Source organism: Panthera tigris, chromosome C1 (assembly GCF_018350195.1).
Source record: "Panthera tigris isolate Pti1 chromosome C1, P.tigris_Pti1_mat1.1, whole genome shotgun sequence".
Taxonomy (NCBI): domain Eukaryota; kingdom Metazoa; phylum Chordata; class Mammalia; order Carnivora; family Felidae; genus Panthera; species Panthera tigris.
Window position 1 is genome coordinate 18,782,159 of NC_056667.1, and position 23,790 is coordinate 18,805,948.

The 23,790-nt window shown below is 47.5% G+C and overlaps 1 protein-coding gene across 4 annotated transcripts in view; it reads right to left on the reverse strand.

The window, feature by feature from the left end:
• The window catches only part of RHCE (Rh blood group CcEe antigens), a 38,444-nt gene that overhangs the window by 3,312 nt on the left and 11,342 nt on the right, over nucleotides 1-23,790 (reverse strand). Inside the window, exons 3-9 of one of the 4 annotated variants that reach the window (XM_007083661.3) lie at nucleotides 20,870-21,020; nucleotides 16,617-16,764; nucleotides 15,680-15,849; nucleotides 13,770-13,907; nucleotides 11,459-11,592; nucleotides 5,163-5,242; nucleotides 1,405-1,478 (exon numbers count right to left, since the gene is read on the reverse strand). In XM_007083661.3, the coding sequence (XP_007083723.2) occupies nucleotides 1,405-1,478; nucleotides 5,163-5,242; nucleotides 11,459-11,592; nucleotides 13,770-13,907; nucleotides 15,680-15,849; nucleotides 16,617-16,764; nucleotides 20,870-21,020 (895 nt within the window). Of the gene's footprint in view, nucleotides 1-1,404; nucleotides 1,479-5,162; nucleotides 5,243-11,458; nucleotides 11,593-11,692; nucleotides 11,898-12,305; nucleotides 12,589-13,769; nucleotides 13,908-15,679; nucleotides 15,850-16,616; nucleotides 16,765-20,869; nucleotides 21,021-23,790 lie in introns of those variants that run through there. The other 3 variants (XM_042995272.1, XR_006220922.1, XM_042995273.1) reach the window with 3 other exon arrangements.

Here is a 23,790-nt window from a genome sequence, read left to right on the forward strand (position 1 = left end):
TTTCACTAGATCACCCTGCTGCCGCCAGAGGGGCAGGAACCCTTGCAGGGACTGGGAGAGACCAGCTGGAGGGAAAAGCTGGTACGAGATGAGACGCTTTACAAGCACCCACGTAATGGGTGACTCTCAGAATAATTACGCTGGCGAAAAGATGCCAAAGAATGTTCCGTGTGATTCGTTTTTATAAAACTGTAGAAAATGTAAACCAATCTATTGGACAGAAGGCAGTTAGGTGTTTGCCTGGGGACGGAATGGGGTGGAGTGGGGAGGGAGTAGTTTCAAAGAGGCATGAGGAAACATGGTGGTGACGGTTTTATGGGCATATAAATATGTTTAAATGTATCAAATTATATTACTTTAAATATGTGTTTGCTGTCAGTTACACCTCCATAAAGCTGTTTGAAGAGGAAGAGAAGGAAAGAGAAGCGATGAAGAAGGGAGGAAAAGGACAAGAGGCCGGTTCTCCTTTTTGCCTCTACAAATGCTAATGCCAAGGCCCATCCATAATAAGGCTGGTTCTCTGTCCCTTTCGTGATCAGTATCTTGGCATGCCAGGTGGAGAAAGGATCGGCCTGGGACTCAGGAAGCCTGGTTCCTGTCTCTGCCACTCACAATGGTATGATGTTGGGCGTTAGCCTGACCTCTGTCGGCCCCAACCTCCCATTTATAGTTTTGCAAGTTTGCCCACTCAACCTCAGCATCAAATGGAAGTTACCTAAGGTGACACATATCAGAGTTCTTAACCAACCGAGCCACCCAGGCGTCCTACACATATCAGAGTTCTTAGTGAAATGTGAGAGTGTAGGTCAAAGGAAGGATGACGGGAAATGAGCCCTGACCCTCTTTCTAGCCTAGTCATGAGAACAGATGCGACACGGAACACAGAGACCCACAGCAGCGGCTGCATTGTTTGAGCTCTCTGTTCTTTGGCTGAATGATCTCAGACTCCTATAGTATGTTTTCTTGTGTCCACTGGCTATAATTCATCAAGAGTTGTGTTCTAGATCAAGCTGTGCCACACACTCACTCGAGAACCTGAACAGCCATGGTTCCACTCAGTGTGTCTGTCAAACGAGGGGAATAGATTTGTTGGCCCCTGCAGGCCTTCTGGCCCTTGCCTTGCAGGATCCTATCACCTTCCTGTCAAACTACTTGCCCACTTTGATGACTCCAGATGGGAGAAGGGTGGCCAGCGGCCATTCTCACATCTCTGACCTTCGGTGACCTTGAGGCATCAGGGAAATGGTAACCTTTACCACCTCCCCAGCACATGTATACACACACGCACGCACATTTGGTTTTTATTTTGTTCTCCAAACACCGAGTCAACCTATAAACAGATATACCAGGTATCTTTTTGAGTTCATTCACTCAAAATCTATGACATTAGGTTAAAAATCTTACCTCCCAGAAAGCTTGGTCATCAAAATATTTAGATACATGAGGTCCTCTCCATATTTTGAGGTTTAAGACCAAACCTGTTAAAATTCAAAATTACATGTTAAACCTTTAGGGCACAGCATTTGTTATCTCAAAATTAATAAAAATATCCTATGCCAGGTATGGTTATCTCCACAAAAATCCCTTTTTCTTCTACAACCAGGAGACAGACAAATTGGAGTGCTGTCCTTCCTGGACCAGCTTAGTTAATTCTATAAACACCTTTTAAAGGAAACTGGCAAGTGCAATTATATCTCCAAAGGATTAAGATGACAGTGAGAGGTATGCAATAGCCACGGATCTGACATGCTTCCCAAGATGGAATAGAACATGGTGCCCCTACCTAAAAGTGGATCCATTTAGAACACAGGAACTACCATGGACAGCAACTCCAATTAGGTGGCCCTGTAGGTCCTGCGTCACCAGCTCCAATAAACTCTCCATGACCTCAGCTCAAGATTCCACTTGTTAGTGAGGAAAGTAGTTTATACCAACTTGCTTTTGTGCCTGCTCGTCTCTCCGCCCATCCCGCCCCTGCCCAGAGAGCTTGGCCCTGTGCCTTCCTCCAGCTGCACAAAGTTGGCCGAATTTCCCAGGATACATGAAGTGACTGCTCACCTTTTTTCTTTTTTTTTAATGTTTATTTATTTTTGAGAGACAGACAGAATATGAGCGGGGGAGGGGCAGAGAGAGAGAGGGAGACACAGAACCTGAAGCAGGCTCCAGGCTGTCAGCACAGAGCCTGACACAGGGCTCAAACTCACGAACTGTGAGATCATGACCTGAGCCGAAGTCAGATGCTTAACTGTCTGAGCCACCCAGGCGCCCCTTATCTGTGTATTTTTAATGATGATCGGCCCTCATGCATTAAATATTAAGATTAACAAGAGTAGGCATGTACTTAGTCACATTTTCCTTTTGTAGGGCACACCTTTAACTGATATTGGCATGTAGGAGGCAACCAGCACCCTTCATTTAGCTAGAATTACTCAGAAACGATCTCTAACACCTACATGAACTTTCCAGATAGCTGATGAAAATCCATTCAAAATATGCTATATTTTCGTGTCTTATGAGACAACACTAAACACATTTAGGCTTTTTTTTTTAATCGGAAATATTGCTAGGAACATCCATTTATGAAATGCACTATATAATGCAGAGAAAGTATATAGCTGTTGGGGTTGTTGGCTTCTTCTCTCAGCAGCCCAAGCTTTACATGTTCTAGTGTCTGGCTTAAAGAATTTTTCTTCTGTTAGGCTGTCTACTTTGACCTCTAACTTCTACCAGTGTGCCTTAGTTCGAGAAAACTATCCCACCTCTAACCTGCCATTTCTAATCTGCCTGAATTCAGAAACCCAATAACCATGCTTGATAGGATCGTTTCTTTTTTTTATTATTATTAAAAAAAATTTTTACTGTTTATTTATTTTTGAGAGCGAGAGAGAGAGAGTATAAGCAGGGAAGAGGCAGAGAGAGAGGGAGACACAGAATCCAAAGCAGGCTCCAGGCTCTGAGCTGTCAGCACAGAGACCAATGCGGGGCTTGAACTCATGAATGGTGAGATCATGGCCTGAGCCGAAGTTGGACACTTAACCAACTGAGCCACCCAGGTGCCCCCATAGGATTGTTTCTTAAGTAAATGTAGACAGGCCCCAAATCAGGGGCCTCTTGACAAGTAAAATGCTTGGCTTTAGGGAGTCAGGTGCTATCTTGGCTGCTTAGTGGCCTCTTTCCCTTCCATTGTTCACATTTTTCTTATTCACCAGCTTTCTTATGTTCAAAGCTGCATGAAAAGAGGGACGCTCATTGGTCTTGACTCCTAAAGGAACACTGTGTCTTTTCCTCCATTTTCTTTTTTGACTCCAGTGAAGCATTAAAAAAAGGCCCTCCCAGGGGTTTTACAAGACAGTGCACATCAGTGTCATTTTGTGAATACTAGTGACGATGGTGAATGGTGTCATAGTCTGGGTGAAGGTTGCCAGATAAAGTAATCTAGGATGCTCAGTTAATTTTGAATTTAAAAAACAGGTGCCTTGTATTTTCACTCGCTAAATCTGGTAACCCTACTCAGGATTGGACTGCCACCACAGATGGAACGCAGACTTACAGAGGGAGGCATTTTTCTCATCTGTATTTAATCTCCTCGACTCTGATGAAAGTTGAGGCCAGTTGGTATATTAAAGTGATTCTAGTCAGTCTTGCTGTCTAAAATCACCCAGGCAATTCCAAAAAGTACCTTCATATTTGTTTTGGAGCATAAAAGAAGCCCAATGATTAGCTACCACGGTCCTTTCATTTTACAGAAAAGCCTCCCAAGGCCCAGGCTCAGAGAGAGTAAACCGATATGCCCAAGGCCATACAACTCTTTTACGTCTGTTAATGCTATTTTCTCTCTTATTTGGCATTCATTCCCTGCTTAGGGAAACAATATATGAATGTCCAACCAATAAAGCTGTTTGCTTGTTGAATAAAGGTGAGCAGTTCTGGACAGAAAGCATCTTTTCACCTAGCATATAAACAAGACTGGCAAATTAGTAACTCCCTGAGGTTCTTCGCTATTCTGTCATATTGCAGGAGCAAAAGCATACTTCAATCCTCTGTTTAAAGATTTCTAATGGCTTCCCATCTCAGAATTATCTCGCTCCTTATTACCACTCTGTTCTCAACCCCTGCCACTCTCCCTTTCACTATATCCATATCAGCCACCCCGAGCATTCTTTGCTCCTGCCTCAGGGCCTTTGCACTTGCTATCCCTTTTCATGGAATGCTCTTCTGCCAAATAAACACGTGGGCGGTAGGTCTTGTTCCCTCTCTCTGTTCAGGTTTCTGCTTAAAGGTCAACTTATTAGATAGACCTTTCCTTCCCATGCTTTTTTTTTTTTTTTATGTTTATTTATTTTGAGAAAGAGAGAGAGTGCGAGCAGGAGAGGGGCAGAGAGAGAAAGGGGAAAAGAGGGAATCCCCAAGCGGGCTCCACGTTTAGCACAGAGCCTGACCCAGGGCTGGATCCTACAACCATGAAATCAGGACCTGAGCAGATATCAAGAGTCAGACACTTAACCCACTGAGCCACCCAGGGGCCTCACCCTTCCTCCCCTTCTAAAAGAGTACCCCACCCTCACACTGACTCTGTGCTCCTCTACCCTGAGTCTCCAACATAGCAAATACTCTACGTCTTCGTTTATTTATTGCCACCCCCTCCACTAGAATATCAACCCCATGGGATGAGGGAACTTGTTTTGTTCACTGTTGTGTCCCTAGTGCCTAAGAATAGTGTCTGGCTCATAGTAGATACTGAATAAATATTTGCTGAACGAAATAATACTTTGAGTATTCTCAGGGAATAAAGGTAAGCTTTTTGGCCTAAGGGTTTCCTTGGCTTTATGCACAAAATTGGGTGAAGCCACCAGCCCTGGGTTCACAAGGTTGCAGTGTCGCCACTCACCCCTACTTACAACCTCAGGAAAGTCTCTTAACTTTCTCTGGCCCTCAGAGTCCACACCTACAGCAAGCGGCCTCTGAGGGCCTTTCCCATGCTGAAATGATGTGATTCTCTTGTTGTTGTTAATCAAGGTCTGAGTGCTTTGCCTCATTTGGCCGGAGCTGAGGGGGTTCACAGAGAAGGGGATGGGTATACGCATCCAGCCATGGGGCAGGTGCACTCTGGCCCTGAGGCCTGTGCCCTGCACCATGGGGAAGCAGGGTGGTCTCATACTTACCTGTCAGAAGACCAATTATCAGACCCATAGCCATGGCCAAGCTCAGTGCCCCAATGTCCAAGAGCAACTGGTGGTTAATCCTAGAAATGACAAAGCAGAATATAGTCACATTCAGGCATCTGACTGCAGAGATCAAAAAGGACTGTCTGCATCAGTAATGATGCTGTCAGGAAGGGCTACCAGAAGAACAAACGTCCTCTCCCCTGGCAACACATTCCCTTGTCACATTCCCGCAAAGCCACACAGACATGTAAGAAGGGAAGGGGGGAGTCTAAGATCAATTGGCTTACTTCAATTCTCAGAACCCATGGGTGATGAACTTGATCAGGAGGCAGAAAGCCCAGGTTCATGTTCAAGGACTGTCACTAGCTGCATAATCCTAAGCAAGTCACTTAACCTTTCTGAGCCCCAAGTTTCCTCATAGGCAATTAAAGATGAGTTCTCTCTCCATCAGGGCAACGCGGAGCATAGCTTGGCTATAAGGCTCATCTCCCCTGCCCACCCCTGTTGAACATACTTCCCTGTCCTCCCTCCTTCAAGACAACCCCGAGACTTCACTTTAAACTACTAAGTGGCCTAGCAGGACATCCATATGACCTTACAATAGAGAAACATTTCTTTTTTTTTTTTTTTCTGTGTTAAGAGTTTTTTTGTTTTTTGTTTTTTGTTTTTTAATATATGAAATTTACTGTCAAATTGGTTTCCATAAAACACCCAGTGCTCATCCCAAAAGGTGCCCTCCTCAATACCCATCACCCACCCTGCCCTCCCTCCCACCCCCCATCAACCCTCAGTTTGTTCTCAGTTTTTAACAGTCTCTTATGCTTTGGCTCTTTTCCCACTCTAACCTCTTTTTTTTTTTTCCTTCCCCTCCTCCATGGGTTTCTGTTACGTTTCTCAGGATCCACATAAGAGTGAAACCATATGGTATCTGTCTTTCTCTGTATGGCTTACTTCACTTAGCATCACACTCTCCAGTTCCATCCACGTTGCTACAAAAGGCCATATTTCATTTTTTCTCATTGCCACGTAGTATTCCATTGTGTATATAAACCACAATTTCTTTATCCATTCATCAGTTGATGGACATTTAGGCTCTTTCCATAATTTGGCTATTGTTGAGAGTGCTGCTATAAACATTGGGGTACAAGTGCCCCTATGCATCAGTACTCCTGTATCCCTTGGATAAATTCCTAGCAGTGCTATTGCTGGGTCATAGGGTAGGTCTATTTTTAATTTTCTGAGGAACCTCCACACTGCTTTCCAGAGCGGCTGCACCAATTTGCATTCCCACCAACAGTGCAAGAGGGTTCCGGTTTCTCCACATCCTCTCCAGCATCTATAGTCTCCTGATTTGTTCATTTTGGCCACTCTGACTGGCGTGAGGTGATATCTGAGTGTGGTTTTGATTTGTATTTCCCTGATAAGGAGCGACGTTGAGCATCTTTTCATGTGCCTGTGGGCCATCCGGATGTCTTCTTTAGAGAAGTGTCTATTCATGTTTTCTGCCCATTTCTTCACTGGGTTATTTGTTTTTCGGGTGTGGAGTTTGATGAGCTCTTTATAGATTTTGGATACTAGCCCTTTGTCCGATATGTCATTTGCAAATATCTTTTCCCATTCCGTTGGTTGCCTTTTAGTTTTAGTTTTGTTGGTTGTTTCCTTTGCTGTGCAGAAGCTTTTTATCTTCATAAGGTCCCAGTAATTCACTTTCGCTTTTAATTCCCTTGCCTTTGGGGATGTGCCGAGTAAGAGATTGCTACGGCTGAGGTCAGAGAGGTCTTTTCCTGCTTTCTCCTCTAAGGTTTTGATGGTTTCCTGTAGAGAAACATTTCTTAAACAGAACATGCAAATGTAAAGGGAACAATAAATTGAATTGTATTAAAATGGAGAACTTCTGTTCATCAAAAGACACCAGTAAGAAGGCAAAAGAGGGGCGCCTGGCTGGCTTGGTCGGTTGAGCGTCCGACTTCGGCTCAGGTCATGATCTCACGGTCTGTGAGTTCCAGCCCCGTGTCGGGCTCTGTGCTGACAGCTCGGAGCCTGGAGCCTGTTTCGGATTCTGTGATTCCCTCTCTCTCTGCTCCTCCCCTGTTCATACTCTGTCTCTCTCTGTCTCAAAAATAAATAAACGTTAAAAAAAAAAATTAAAAAAAAAAAAAAAGAAGAAGGCAAAAGATAACCTACAAAATGCGAGAAGATATTCATGACACATGTATGTGACAAAGGCTTCTATAACCAGAATTCCTACAAATCTATAAGAAAAAGAACAACACAACAAAAAAAATGGGCAAAAGAACTAAAGAACTTGGAGAGACATTTCACAAAAAAAGATAATCAAATGTCCAAAAAGCATATGAAACGTGCTCTGTTTAATCAGTTATCAGGGAAATTAAAATTAAAATGATAAGTTTGCGTGGGTGGCTCAATTAAGCATCCAACTTCAGCTCAGGTCACAATCTCACGGCTCTTGAGTTCGAGCCCAACATAGGGTTGTCTGTTGTCAGCACAGAGCCTGCTTTGGATCCTCTGTCTCCTCTCTCTGTCCCTCACCCACTAGTGCTCACACACGTGTGATCTCTCTTTCTGAAAAATAAACGTTAAGAAAATAATAAGAAAATGATAAATTTGATGCCTAGGAGCACCCAGGGGGCTCAGTCGGCTGAGCAGCTGACTTCGGCTCAGGTCATGATCTCACAGTTCATGGGTTCAGGCCCCGTGTTGGGCTCTGTGCTGACAGCTCGGAGCCTGGAGCCTGCTTCCGATTCTGTGTCTCCCTCTCTCTGCCCCTCCCCCACTCACACTCTGTCTCCTTCTCTCAAAAATAAATAAACATTAAAAAGTAATAATAATAGGGGCGCCTGGGTGGCTGTCGGTTGAGCATCTGACTTCGGCCCAGGTCATGATCTCACACTTCATGGGTTCGAGCCCCGCGTCGGGCTCTGTGCTGACAGCTCGGAGCCTGGAGCCTGCTTCGGATCCTGTGTCTCCCTCTCTCTCTGCCCCTCCCCTGCTCACGTTCTCTGTCTCTCTCTCAAAAATAAACATTAAAAAAAAAAGTAATAATAATAAATGGGGTGCCTGGGTGGCTCAGTCTGTTGAGTGCCCGACTTTGGCTCATGTCATGATCTCTTCGTTCATGGGTTCAAGCCCCACATCAGGCTCTGTGCTGACAGCTCAGAGCCTGGAACCTGCTTTGGATTCTGTGTCTCCCTTTATCTCTGCCCTTCCCCCATGTGTGCTCTGTCTCTCTCTCTCTCTCTCTCAAAAATAAATAAACATTTAAAAATTAAAAACATTTTTAAAATAATAATAATAAAATGAGAAAGTTTGATGCCTAGGAACACCTGGGTGGCTCAGCTGGTTAAACGTTTGACTCTTGATGTCAGCTCAGGTCTTGATCTCAGGGTTGTGAGCTCAAGCCCTACGTCGGGCTCCACACCATGTGTGGAGCCTACTTTAAAAGAAAAAGAGATAAGTTTGATGCCTAAATGGAGAAAATTAAAAAGAAGAAAAACATGAGGTGTTAGAGAATATATACGGTAAGGGGAACTCTCGGGTGCCACAGGTGAAGAAACCGGCACAGACTATGGTGGAAAACTGGAAGTTTCCTCTAAAAGGGATCATGGGAATACTGTGATCCAACAATTCTGCTTCTAGGCATTTGCTCAACAGAAGTGCATTTGTATGTTCTAAAAAAAAAAAAAAAAAGTGCTAGAATGTTCATGGCCGCAACACTAGAATATTCATAATAGCTCCAAACTGGAAAGAACCCAAATGCTCATCAGTAGTGGATACATAAATTGTGCTGCGTTCATACAATAGAACACTGATTTTAACTGTGTTTCTGGGATTCAGTATTTGTCTACTTGGCACTCATTTATCACTGGGCCCAACTAACAGCCGAAATTGTTTACTCCTCTCTCTCCACCAGTCAGCTTTCACGGGAGTGCAAAATTCATATTATAACGCGCCCAGGCACAAACTCTAATATATGCTTTCTCTTCCTGCCCAGCCGGAGACCTCCCCCCACTCATTACCCCACCACTACAAACCCAAAGACATAGTCTCAGTTCCAGACCCTCTCTCCCTCTCTCTCTCTCTCTGCTGCCCGGTCCCTGCGTGTGATAAGGTTTTGCAGTCAGAGTTGACTCACAGAGATGTGCTAGAGCCCGCTCACAGGGTGGGTGCACGGGCCGTGTTCTCAACCCTTCCTAAGTGTACCCGCTCAGTGACAGCCCCTTGATGGCTTGCAATTGGCCACAGAAGGGAGTATTTGCACCACTGCAGTCAGGGCTTTGTTTGTTAATCCTTTAGCAGCACCCCATTGGTCAACTGGCCTTTGTTTTCCTGTTCTTTGCTATAGGCCAGCGGTCTCCAACTGGTTTATGGGAGAATCACCTAGAGGGCTAGGTGGAAGACAGATTGCTGGGCTCCCATCGCCAGATCTCTTTAAATTTTGCGGGGTGAAGAGAGAGGGGGGCGGGGGAGAGAATCTGAAGCCGGCTCTGTGCTGAGCGGGGAGCCCCACGCCGGGCTGGATCCCATGACCCCGGGATCATGACCTGAGCCGAAATCAGGAGTTGAGCACTTAAAAGCAACAGCCACCCAGGCGCCTACCTCATCACCAAATTTCTAACCATGCAGATCTGGGGTAGGGTAGGATTTACTGCTCTAAGAGAGCCACAGAATCACAGACTTAGGAAGCTAGAAGGGCCGGTGGCTCTGAAGTCACAGATTGGCCGCCCCGGAGCAGAATTTGGCCCACACGATGTCTTGACGATTTTGAATCTTTTGCCGATGCTTGGGAGTGTAGGTGCATAGCTCTGGAGTTTTGGCTTCTCTTGAAAAGTCACATCTGGGGACACTGAGCCTTGGTCCCCGCGCAGTTATGGTCGCCTGGTGCTGAGGAGCAACTTCCCACTGTTTTCCAGCCTCCCCTCGCTGCTCCCATTTTTTGACCTTACCGGCCCGGCCCCAGCAGGCACCTGAGCTTTACAGAGGGGACTCAGGGGCCCAGAGAGGGGAAAGGATTTGCTGAGTTGCACAGCTGTTAAAACAGTGGCAGACACACCATCGGAGCCCCACTGAGGTGTCTCCCCACCTGGAGATGGGCTCCAGCCAAGTGACTTAGGGCAGATCACTACCCCACACGTATCATTTCTTGGAATATGATTAATACCTCACAGGGTGGTCGTGAGGATTCCGTGAGATGATGCATACGATGATTTTCGCGTAGTGAGTGCCTGGCATCTAGAAAGCTGTCAATCAACAGCGGCGATTGTTATCAGTACTATTACTGCGATCACTGTATCAGTTCATCCGGAAAAACCTATCCCCGTATCATGCCCAAGTCACTTTTTCATTTTATGTGCGCCACGCCTGGAAGCTACTCACGCAAGCCCCGGGAGGTGATGGCCAGGGCTCGGGTACGTGAAACCAGTCGCCGCCATCCGTTGTCTGGAGGACATAGGATCTGAGCCGAGTCCGGAGGCCCACGTTCCTGCCTCACAGTGAGACTTTGGCCAAGCTCCTCCTCTCCCCAGGCCTCAGGGAGGGTTGTGCTTAGTGTTTTCTTACATGAAAGTATTACATCCTGGGGCGCCTGGGTGGCTCAGTCGGTCGAGCGGCCGACTTCAGCTCATGATCTCGCGGTTCATGGGTTTGAGCCCCGCGTCGGGCTCTGTGCTCACAGCTCAGAGCCTGGAGTCTGCTTTGGATTCTGTATCTACCCCTCTCTCTGCCCCACCCCCGCTCGTGCGCGTCTCTCTCTCTCTCAAAAATAATCAACATTAAAAAAATGTTTAAGAAAAAAAGTATTAAATCCTTTTAACCACAAGGTGCCTGGCCTCAAGTCGCCTCCAACAACCCTAGGAGGGAATGCGCCATCAGTGTCTGCATTCATAATCGGGCTTAGAGAGATCAGGTAGCGTGCCTGCTGCTACAAGGTCAGAACAAGTCCGACTGCACAACACTCTTCCCCGAGACCCAAACCACCAGCGGCTGTGAAACAGACTCGGCTGGCTTGGCCTGATTGACCTGCTCTGTCAGGTCATCTGGGGGAGCCTCACACCCGTCTGCCTTTGCCCCGCCCCTAAGCTGTCCTTCCTGGAAAGCAGCCGCGGCCTGGAGAGGTAGGGGCTCTGCAGGGTTTACTAATCCATCTGCCGACAAATATTTGCTAAGGCCTGCTGAGTGCCCGGCTCTGAACACGTGTGCCTCAGCAAAGGGCGCTGGCGGGGCCCTTTCACCCCGAGCTGAATGGGGGCGTGAAGGGGACGAGCCAAGTGACTCACATGGCAGTCTTGGTCTGGTCGACTTGATACGTGATCAGCACGATGTGGGCGATCTCTCCGAGGAGCCCCGGCAGGCCGAAGGTGTAGTACACGCCACCGGTGTCGTGGATCCCCAGCACGTGGTTAAAATACATCTAGAACAAGCGTCACATAAGCAGATGTACGTGCAGGACTGGGACTCTCCACCCGGGGTTTTCCGCAGATCCTTGGCCTCCAGGGCCACCCAAAGGGGGTAGGCATTGGGGCTCCCCTACGGAAGCACGTCTCGGACCTGCACGTGCCCGGGCATCACGCGGGGAGCTTGTTAGACCGCAGAGGTAGATACGGTGAGGCTGGGGCCCGAGATTCTGCATTTCTAACAAAGTTGCGGGTGATGCCAAGGCTACGGGCCCACTGACCAGCCTCTGGGAAGCAAGGGTCTAGCGCAGGCCTGATGACCCTGTGTTGTGAAAAGTCCGTCCTGCGTGTCGTAGCACGTTTAGCAGCATCCCTGGGCTCTCCCTCTAGATGCCAGGAGCATCCCCGCACAGTGTGTCAACCAAAAAATGTCCGCACATACTGTCAAGCGTCCCTGGAGGGGACGATGGTGGGTGACTGAGACCCACTGGTCTAGTCCAAACTTAACTGCCACCCCAAAGACAGCATGGCTAATGAGAAGAAAAGAATGTGACCACCCCTCCAGACTTATCCTCACCGCTCCTTCCCCTCTGCCGCTGAAGCCTTCCAGGGGGCCATGAGCCAACATACGTGGATACAAATGCAAATTAGACAGGCCAGTTCCCTCCTGAGGATCCCCTTTGCCGTCAGAATAAAAACCCAGACTCCTCAACCTGCCCAGGGGATATACCTGAGTATCTCTCGCCTCTCAAGACTGTGGTGCCACCACACTCCCAGGTGAGCTCAATGCTTTGGTGTCTCTTCTCACCATTGAGCCTTTAAACACACTGTGCCTTCTGTCTGGAATACGTTGCCCCTCGCTTTGCCTGGCTAATATCAGTCATCTGTCAACATGTGGCTGAGACACCCTCTGCTCCAGGAGGCATTTCCTGATCCGTCCCAGACTGGCTTAGATGGGCTTCGCAGCAGCTGCCACGTGGTTGTGTGTTCATTTGTCCATTTCCCTCACTACCCTACAGCCCGGGAAGCAGGATCAATGTGAAAACATACATGCTGAATGAATGAATGAACAAACAAACGAACGAACGAAGGAGTGAATCATCTCTGAATCATTCCCCCAGTGACAGAGTCAAGGAAACAGGCACAGAGGAAGCAATGGACACCCAGCCTGATGAGAACTCGTTACGCAGTTTTTGGCTGTATGCTCCTCCTCTCAGAATCGGGCCTCAGAGCAGAAGAGCTACAAGACATTTATTCCAGTTCCAAAGGTGAAGAGCAGACTACTCACGGCTGGTCAGATCAAATTGTCGGTACATTTTCCCCTATCTTGGATTGAAACTGCCTCCCGGAATATCCACTGTTCATCCAAGTTCAGCTTCTTAAAAATCTACTCCTTTTTCTCCTCCCAAGCCTTCAAACCCATGAAGGGTTGTTGCTCCTAAATATTTCTCTTAGAAGCGTATTAGAACAAAGTGGCTATTATGGGGTATCCGGGCATTATTAGTAACTGCTGAGTATGGAAGGAAGAAAAGTCCATCTGCTTAGAAGAACTAAACAATCAGAAGTGGACATGGCCTGGATTGGCCCAGCGTCCCTCTTCTGGCTGCTGCCCTCCCCCCCTCATTCACGTGGCTCATGGGCAGCGGCCACGTATGTATGTTATGCTCCAGGCCCTCCTACACCCCAGCCCGAGATAAGCACGCTGTCCAAGCTAAACCAAGGAGTCCCTTCTCCAGAACACTTGGGTATAGGGCCGAGAGATTCTACCTGGCTGCTTTCCTGAAGAGCAAGACTACATTCCACTATGTGGGTAGAAGAAGAAGAGGGGGAAGGAAGTCTACAGAGTGAGGTTAGAGCGGATATTCAGGAGAAGCAAAGAAAGAAGAAGAGCTGGGACTTCTTGGGCTCCTTACAACACTCCTGTCCCTGGTGTCAGCCATTCTTGGGTTCCCAGCAGCATATTCTAATATTCCCCCCCATGCCTGAGCAAACTTGAGTGCATTCTGTTAGTTGCTCCCCAGATCCTAACAAATGTACCATCCCACCCGGGTGGGTATCGCACCCAAGCTTTGAAGCCAGCCTGAGAAGGTGCCAGTGCCTGCCTAATGCAGCCCATGGCACTGCATGGCCCCACCATGCTCCCGGGGCCCTGCTGGCCTAAGGCACATCAGGGTGTTGGTTGCCCAGTTCTTACCGGCAGGCACAGGGCTCCTCCGGTGGAGATCAGTCCAGCCGTCAGGCCCAGCACCATGGCAAGCCAAGGAGAGCTGATCAGATAACACGAGGCACCCACAGCCACACCTCCGGCCAGTACCGCATTGTGGATATGATTCTGCAAAGAAACAGCTCGTGGGCGAGTGAAGCGAGGCACAGAGAGGACAACATCTCGCCCAGGGTTGCTTGGTAAGCTGGTAGCAAGCAACACCGTAATATCTTCCCTGCTCCACACCCCCTCCTCTCCATTGAGAGTCCATGACCTTCAGCAATTGTCTTAATCTTACTCCACTTCTCAGGCTCAGGGGGCAGGCAACCCGACTGGGAGGCACTGAACTTCAAAGTGCATCCCAGTCACCCTTGCGCTTGTTAGTGATGTGTCTCTGGCCACCTGAGCACTCGTGCTTCAGCTTTTCCGCCAGAAGAATGGAGTTTTAGCAGTACCTACTTAATACGGTTACGGTAAGATTAAATGAGTTACCACATGTACAACTCTGAGCCCAGGGCCTAGCTAGCAGGGATCGTGAGTAAAGGCTCAAGAAACATACCCCATCATTATTGCTTTTACTATTTTTATCATTATTATTGGCTATTTAGTGATTCTGCCACTCTGTACCACTGGACCTACGTCAGTAAGCTCGCCCTTGTGGGGCGCCTGGGTGGCTCAGTTAAAATTCCGACTCTCGATTTTGGCTCAGGTCATGACCTTACGGTTCACGAGTACGAATCCCATGTTGGGCTCCACGCTGCTGGTGTGGAGCCTGCTAGGGATTCTCTCTTTCCCTCTCTGTCCCCCACGCACGCACTCTCTCTCTCAAAATAAATAAATAAATAAATAAATAAATAAATAAATAAATAAATAAATAAATAAAATAAATAAATAAATAAAATAAATAAATAAAATAAAATAAATAAATAAAATAAGCTAGCCCTTGTTCCTGGGTCACATTTCGGCTATGTCCTTTGTTCCTCTAGAACAGGGGGGCGGTTCTTGCTACTTCCCTCTGCTCCCCTCCACTCAAACCAGGTCTTGGGAGATCTGGGCCCTGGGACCAGCTTCTGGCTTCTCTGACCTTCTGGCCACACTTGCCTCCCTAGATGTCCCCCCCTTGTCTGAGCCTAGACTCCCTGTCACCATGGGGCTCCCCCAGAAGGACACTCATGCCTCTTAGTGTTTAACCTGTCATGGATGGCCACATTCTGTCCACTCCAGGCCTTGCTGTCTCTCTAGACTTTTTCCCATGTCCCCTGGCTGGTTGGGGACATACCCGATCTTCATGGGAAACCGTTTTGTCTTTAGCTCTACCTTTTCACACGTCTCTTCCCCCCACCCCCCAAACTCACACACACAGACTCCCTGGCCGCATTGGTAATAGCCAGTGATGTTTGCCATGGAGCACTTTATGAGCATGTTCTTGTAAGTCCCTCTTCACATATGAGCCAGTGTAGCTCCAAAGGTTTAAGTGGCTTAGCCAAGATCACATGGCTAAAGTAACATACTCCTTTACCTCTGATTCTATTCATTCCATTCTAGAAATTTCTTAGGGGAAGGGGAGAGACTGACTGATTCTATTCTAGCTCTTCTTTGCTGACTCTTCCTCATGGTGGCTGGCTTTAGTAACTAGCAGAAACAGGTTTCAAACTTATGTCTGTTTGATGTCAACACTGACAGATTTAATCACTCCCTGAAGACAGCCTTTGATCATTTCATGGTCTCTACACTGTAGTTCCCATTTTGATAAGCCAGTGCCCTTCCCCGATGCTCCGATGCTCCGTGACACTGCAGATAAGACTCTGTCACCCAGTGGGGCTAGCTCTGGGACAGGAAGCGTGAAGATGTCTCCAGCCTGCAAGACCCAAGTGCTCCCCAAGGGACAGCCCCCTCCTCACCATGTTGATCTTCCCTTGGGGGTGAGCCAAGGACGACACCGAGATGGCTGTCACCGCGCTGACCGCAAGAGCATAGTAGGTGTTGAACATGGCATTCTTCCTTTCGTTTGGAGAGTCCAGCAGCAGAGCAGAGTTGAAACTCGGCCAGAATATCCATAAGAAGAGGGTTCCTGGGGGCCAGAAAGGGTCACTTCCCAGAACCAGCACTCCTACTCCAAAGCCTGAGCCTGCAGGCGCTTCCTGGAGTGGGCAAGTCTCAGCCTGGTCACTTTCTAGCTATGTGACTTTGGGCAAGTCATGTCTCCTCTGAATTCTCAGGTTGATAGGGCTCAACTAACACACTTTACAGGCAAAAAACCTAAGGCCCAGAGAGTTGAGATCACCAACCCCCAGGCCTCCTGAGTGTGACCTGTGATGGCCCAATGCTTATTTTGAGAACGTAATGTGCCAATTTCATTTGGCCTCATAGCTGGCTGTTGGGTCACCTGCTGCCCAGCTCACTGCCTGATTTCCTCCCAGCCTCTCCTGGGAGTCAGGGTTCAGCATTTCCGCTGCAGCTTTGCAGGATACACCAGTATGACCATCCTCTTCCCCTCCCTGTCCCTCTCTCCACTGCTGGCCTCCACTTTCTCCACTAATCCACCTCCCTCCCTTAACTTGAGGACAAAAGGATTGGGCAAACTGATTTAAACTCAAGTACATGAGTCTTCCCTCTCCTCTGGATATTAATGAAGGGCGTTGCCCTAGAAGGGATTGTGAACCCATTCAACACCACTCAGGAAAATGAGTCATCATGGAGGGGCTCCAAGGACCCTGAGTGGGTTGGTAAAGGAGAGAGAGATTTTTCCCCAGAGCCATCTGGGAACCTCTGGCTCACTCCAGGGGTGAGACCCCCACCCACCCACCCACACCCCACCCCACCCCACCTTGTCCTCACCCAGCATGCCAAACAAACTGGAGCTCTTTGCTGTCTGATCTTTCTCCATCACTCTCTCATGCAGAGGCCTCCGGAACCTCCAGGCCACCATCAGCCCAAAATAGGCTGCAAACACGTGGATGTGCATCATGTTGACGTGGTTGTCCTTCTGCAACAAAGGCAGTGAATGCCCACAGCCTCCGCCCATGGGCCCATCCCCGGGAGACGGTTCTGAGCTTCACCTTAGAGGTGTGACTTGGGAGTCATGAGACCAGCGTTTGGTGCTTAGCCAGGCCAGCAGTTCCCCTCTCAGAGGAGACCTGGGAGTAACCATGTACTTATTCCAGGGAAATTGCTGGTTGGCCTCATCAGTAGCTCTTACATGCTTTGGGCTGGGAGCCACTTAGGTGAGGCAAAAAGCCACATGGACATGCGCCCCCACTGCTTCCTACTTTTGGCAGAATTGATGGAGAGGTGAGCAATATAAATTTTGCAGCATAAAGCGGCCAGACTTTATAATGCTGAACTAAAAGTCTTTAGTAAATGCTAGACATATGCTAAGTTTGCTTTATGAACATCCAAGTTAGTCATCCTGAATAACTCACTTAGTGCACCACTCGTAAGTCCTGTCAACTGTGCCTTCAAAGAAATATCCAGAACTGGCAGAGTTTTTACCACCATGCCTCACTGGCCCCACCTTGATTTAAGCCCCACCATCACCGCTACCCCAAACTATTGCAATAATCACCGTCCCCCTACTGACTCCTCTCCACATGGCAGCCAGAGCGACCCTGTGAACATCTCAGTCAGCGCATGGCCATCTCTGTTCAGAATCTTCCAACGGTTCCTGTCTCGCTCCATGTCCACGTCCACGTTCTTGCTCTGACCTATAGAACCCTCTGTGACTTGCTCACTCCCTAACCTCCCCGGCTTCACCTCCCTCTCCACTCCTGACACACTCTCACTCTTTCTCAAACCCACAGATATGCTCCCGTGTCAGTCCCACTTCACACTGGCTTTTCCAATGCCTGGAATGGCAGGTGAAAGGAGTGAGCCGCCATGGGGGTGCATTGTCCGCAGACAATTTAAAACAATAATAAAAGCAATTAAAAGCCTGTCTTTTTATTATCACCACGTGCCAACAATTCTAAACAGCGTGGGCAATAAAATACTCCTGGAAGAGGCAGGCCACTCCCACCGCCCTGCCCTTGACCTGCCCTTATAGGCAGACACCCACGTGGCTTGTACACTTGCTGCCTTCACGTCTCTACTCAATTTTTTTTTTTTTTTTTTTTTACTCAGGGAGGCTTTCCCTGGCCACCTTGTTAACATTTTATCCCTCTTTCAACTCTTCGTATCTCCTTTCCCATTTTATTTTTTCTCTGTAGTACTTAACGCTAACACGCGATACCGTTTGCCTATTTGATGGTTTATTGGCAGCCTTTCCCTCTGGAATGGAAGGTCCCCAACAGTTGCATTGCCTAAAAGACGCCCGGTACATAATAGACATGGAATAGACATGTGAAACGAACGAGTGAACGGGAAGGATACCTTCACACATTTCACTTACACAAGAAAACGAAAGTCTGTGATAGTCCCTTGTAAAAACTGTGTGAGGTCCCCCAGGAATCCAGGAACCACAAGTGGGGATTGTTGGCGTGGAATACTGTACCCATTTCTCGAGTTGCCTGCACTGAAACAGCTCTGGTTGCTGCCTCTGGTTTCCTCCTGAGTCTTTCCACTCAAGAACCCAGGCTGAACTGAAGTTCCGAGGTGAAGCGGCCACCTCTCAAAATCAGTACTAAATCCCCCTGTGCACCATCGCAACTAGCGATTCAAAGCCGCAGAGAAGAGAGGAGAGGAGATGGCTTTGAATAACTGCGGCCTTTTAAAACAATCATTACGAGGACCCTGGCAAAGCAGGCACAGGTTTACAAAGAACGGCACACAACGGCGCGTTGCAGCTCTGGGAATTTACCCCTTCTCTTGACTAGCCACGTGTTTACTCTGTGACCGCCTACGCTGGCTGCAGCTGATTGGCCCAGAGTAGACATGTGGCCGCGGGAGCCAATCAGATTCTATCTTACTGGACCATAGACCTGGGACTAGCTGAGAGCAAAGAGAGCTGTTTCCTGTAGGATCTGGGCCTTAGAGGCGCATGAACAAGAGCGGTAGGAGAGGTACGTGGTCTCCACCAAAGAGAAAGCTGATGTGCACAGAAGTTGGATGTACAGGGAGGAACAGAACCCAGAGATGGAGAGCGTGAACTGCCTGGGGTCTTAAAGACTCCTCAGATCCAGTTCCAGTCCTGAGATTGGCTGCCACCCCTTGCCCTTGGTGGTCCTTATGTTAAATTCCCTTCGTTTTGTGTAAAAAAGCTCCAGTGCAATTTTCTTCCTTGAAAGTAAGGGGTGGGAATTAATCCTTGTAGTAAGCAGAGAGAAGCGGCAGAAAATGGAAGTATGCCTGGGTGAATCCCTGAGCCCATAGTGATCTAAATAAATAAACAAGCAAATAAATAAAAGCATGAATGGGGAAGAAGAGAAAGTTCTTTCTTACAGCAGAACGGTAACTAATGAATGTGGAAGGGAAGATGGAATCAGAAAAAACAATATGGGGGGGGGGACGCCTGGCTGGCTCAGTTGGTAGAGTATGTGATTCTTGATCTTGGGGTTATAAGTATGAGCCCCACCTTGGGGTTTAGAGATTAGAGATCTCTAAATAGAGATTATTTAAGTAATACATAATTTAAGTAAACAGATTACTTAAAAATAAAGTCTTTTAAAAAAAGAAAAAAAATACTGGCAATCATCGTAGTACTGTTTCAGGCAAAAAAAAAAAAAAAATCAACATGCTAACATCAGTGTGTGAAAAACATGATAAGAAACAGGATATTATCTTCCCACAAGATGTTTATTAATTATAAAGGGGAAAACAGTAACTTTGCAGTGGAAGAGCCCGGCAGACATCATCTTAACAGGTGATCAGAGTTAACATCCTCAGTAATGGGACAAATTGACAGCATGTGTCTCTTGATTCTTTGCACTGAGTAGGACATAACATCACTTCCGTGTAATTTCTGCCAAAAATGCATATTCTTCAACTAATCATGAGGAAACACTACACAAAGCCACATTCGACAAAATAACTGGCTTAGGTGCAGTATTGGTGATATAGTGGTGAACATAGCTGCCTTCCAAAATAAATGGCTTATAACCTCGAAATATGTCCAGTTCATGAGAGATAAAGACTGAGAAGCTGTTTCAGATCAAAGAAGTTTAAGGAGACATGAGAAATGAATGGAAAGTGTGATCATGGACCAAAAAGAAAAAAATATAATATTTATATTTATATATTTTTAACTTCATGTATATAAACTTTTCAAACTTTATATATAATATATATATATTTATATATTTATATTTATATAAACTAAACTTTATATATATTTTATATATATATTAAACTTTATATATGTAAACTATATATTTATATTTATATAAACTTTAAACTTTATATATATGTAAACTTTATATATATGTAAACTTTATATATATATATATATTTTTTAAAACTTTGCTGTAACAGGATGTTATTGGGAAAATTGGTGAAATTTGAATAAGATAATATTGTGTTAATGTAAATTTCCAAAGGTTGTTAATTGAACAAACGTTATGTAATAGAATGCCCTTATTTATAGGAAATATACACTGAAGTAGGGGTTAAAATGAAGTCCTATAGACAGATGGGGAGAACCAAAAATTAATAAATGGTAAGAACTTCCTATCTAAATTTCCAATCTAAACTGTTCCTTTTCCCTCCCCAAATGTCTCCAGCTCCCTTGAAAAGACCTGCCAGCGGACACTATGCTCCTTGCTGATTATCTACCTGCCTCTTGGTCGCTGAGGATTTCAGCACCTGCCTTACAGTCTTTCTCTCCATCACTCCCCCAGGTCATCATCTTGGTCCATCCAACTCCCTCTATCTTCCTTGATCCTTTTTCTTCTAATATCTTTCTCCTGCATTACACTTCCGTCACCCACATCCCCTGTCAAACCTTAGACCTGTCATCACCAGCAACTGTACCACCTCTGGTTAAAGCCATTAGGTTGCTATGTTTAAACGTTTAGCATAGACCACGCTTTGGACCCCCGTCTGGGCTTGTACATTTTTTTAATCCCAGAAAACCCACCAAATGGAGGTGGTGTTCCGCACCCCCCACACCTCCTGACCCCTCCTCCCCGAAGTCCCCTCCTTGCAGCGCTGTTACTCACAAGGAAGTACTTCCTTTGGATCATCCTCATGACATCAAAGGCTGTCACCTCCACCAGTGCCATCAGCACCAGCTGCACCAGGTTGGTCTTGCCTAGAACGGCACCCGCTGAAATGAGCACGGACATGGCGCTCATGGTGGCCAGCTTAATACTGGGGGCGAGAGAGAGAGAGATGACTGAAAAGAATGCTCTCATTCATGCATTCACTTATTCCCTCGTTCAACCAGCCTGGTGCTGTTTAAGAAGCTGAGGACGCAATAGGAGAACAAGAAGACAAGATTCCACCCACACGGGGACTGATGATGCCCCATCTAGGGTCTCCTTGGGCTCCTTCCCCCATCAGGGGGGCATCAATATCTGGGAAATTGATCCACACATACTCATCCCTGCTGAGGACACTCCGATTCACGGTGTAGGAATTTCTTGCAGGAATGTCATCGGGAGTTACAGAGGCTGACTGTTCCCTCAGGGCCCCCTTCTGGGGTCTGACAACTGGGGCGCTGCTCCCCCAGCTTCTCTTCTGCCTTCATCTCGCAAAGATGCTCAATAGAGGGCGCTCTTCACCTGTTGGCCTGCCTGTCATTCAAGCACCTGCCACCCTCTCCTTGGTAGTGGAGCCTGGGTTTAGAAGTAGGACAAGCCTGGCTTCCAGTCCCAGCTTTTCCACTTGAGCAGCTCTTTAATCTCACTGAGCCTGTTCCTTCCTCTGTAAAATACGACCGATGATGATATTTATCTCATGGTAGTGCTGTGGGGATTAGAAGGAAAATTTGTGCATGTGTGTCTAGCACCGCGATTGGCACAAAGGACTAACTCGGGAGTAGAAGCCTGCATTGTTAGCACTATTGCTGATTCCTTCCTTGCCTTGACAAATGAGCAAGCTCAGTGTGGGGATTCAAGAGGAGAAAACAACTTGTTTTCAAGGTACTTATGATCCAGCTGAGGAGATGGGGCTGACACTGTGAGTCTGTCCACTAAGACTATCCATGATATCATGTGGCGAGGGGGGTGGCTCACTGGAGGGAGCAGTGTGGACTGGGTTCATCAGGGAGGGCTTCCGGGGGGAGGCGGCACTAAGCAAAACAATCCATGGTGGTTAAACCAACCCACCCTCCTCTGGGCACCTTGCTCAGAGACTCCCTCCCCTCCCTAATGCTACCACCAACCACCGTCAGTACAAAAGAACATAATTTGTCAAGCATTATGTATAACAGCCTTGCGACTACACCCCCTCGTTTAAATTTTAATCTTCTGGCGCACCTGATGGCTCAGTCAGGTAAGCGTCCAATTTTTTATTTCAACTCAGGTCATGATCTGTGCTGGCAGTGCGGAGCCTACTTGGGATTCTCTCTCTCCCTCTCTCTGCCCCTCCCCTACTCACTCGCTCTCAAATAAACCTTTAAAATAAATAAGTAAATAAGTTTTAATCTTCTAAGTGGCCTTCAGTAAACAATGCTAGGGTACCAGTCAGTACCTTCACATTACAGAACAGGACACTGAGACTAAAAGAGGTGACTCTTTGGGCCACAAAGCTAGTTAACAACAAAAGTTGAGGCTCAAACCCAGCTGGCCTGGATCCAAAGCCTGTGCTCTGAAGTCTGGACGCAGCCTCCTCGGCATTTGCTGCCAACATAGTGTCTTGCTTAAGGCTCAAGGACTTCAGAGGGAAGATCAGGAGAGGACCAAGGGCCTGGGAAGGAGTCTCACAGGGATCAGGAATTATTTAGAACCGGAGTTACTCAAAGTTTCACCACGACTGGCCGTGTTATGTCTTTTGGGTGAGCACTCATTTAACTGGCAAGGGCCTGATTCAAGAGGACATGTGCCAGTAGTGGGATTCCAGACCCCAGGAGCCAGTTGGCACTGGGGAGGTGTCGAGACTGGGAAGTGTAGTGTTTAGGAGTGCTGTCTCCAGTCCAGCCAGCTTAGGTTGGAATCCTGGCTGTGTGACCTTGGGCAAATCACTGAACCACTCTGTGCTTCTGTGTCCTCGCCTATAAGGTGGAGGCAAGGCCTATGAGGCTATGCTAAGGGTAAACTGAGTTGATATATTTCAAGCACAATGGTTGGTTATCGCCACTATCTTCTGGGGAGGCCTCCTGAACCTTTCAAAATACAGCATTAAAAATATCACAACTTTCAGGGTTCTTTTGATTTTCATTTTGTTCCAGTAACCATTTACTAAGTCTTCACTACGGGAGGAAAACAAAGGACAAAGCTGAGTGGGACAGGCCCCTGCCCTGAAGGGACTGGTCATCGGTGACTCAAAGCAACTCAGTGCCAAGTCAGGCTGCACAGCTCAGGGGAGGCCGAGGGGGAAGGGGAGGGCGCTGTACCGGAGGCAAGCCTGGCCCCGTCCCCTGCACCAGCCCAGCCCCTGGAAAGGTCGGGAAGAAGCTCTCTGTTCCAATCTGGGAAGCCAGTCTGGGGGGGGCGGGGGGGGGGCGTCACAGCTGGGAGGATCCAAGCAGTCAGAGGCGGGGCAGGGGAGTTCACTCAGGCTGCAAAGGGCCTCTTCTTGTCTTCCTGGATTGAGTCAAGAACAAGTTGGTCCCTGTGGGCGGGGGACCTTAGAAGGAGCAGCCCAGAGATGCCTGGACAGTAGGTGCAGGAGGCTGAAAGTTTGTGTGACCTTAAGCCAAGGCAGCAGCAATGCCAGACCAGGGCCACCGCTGTCAGAGCTCCTCCGGAGAGTGCCCTTTGCCTCTTCCCAGGTGTTTCTTGGGGGGATGGGGCGGGGACAGATTGAATCCCCGTGGGGATTAGCCTAAAACTTGTTAGAAGAAAAAAATGTGGAGGTTTTCATCAGGGTCAGTAGAGAACCGACCGGGCTCTGTATGTTTCGTGTTCTGACCACCCTGGAGTGTGTGGGAAGGGCTGCATACGGATAGTTAAAGGCTAAAGCCATTTTCCACCCCTTA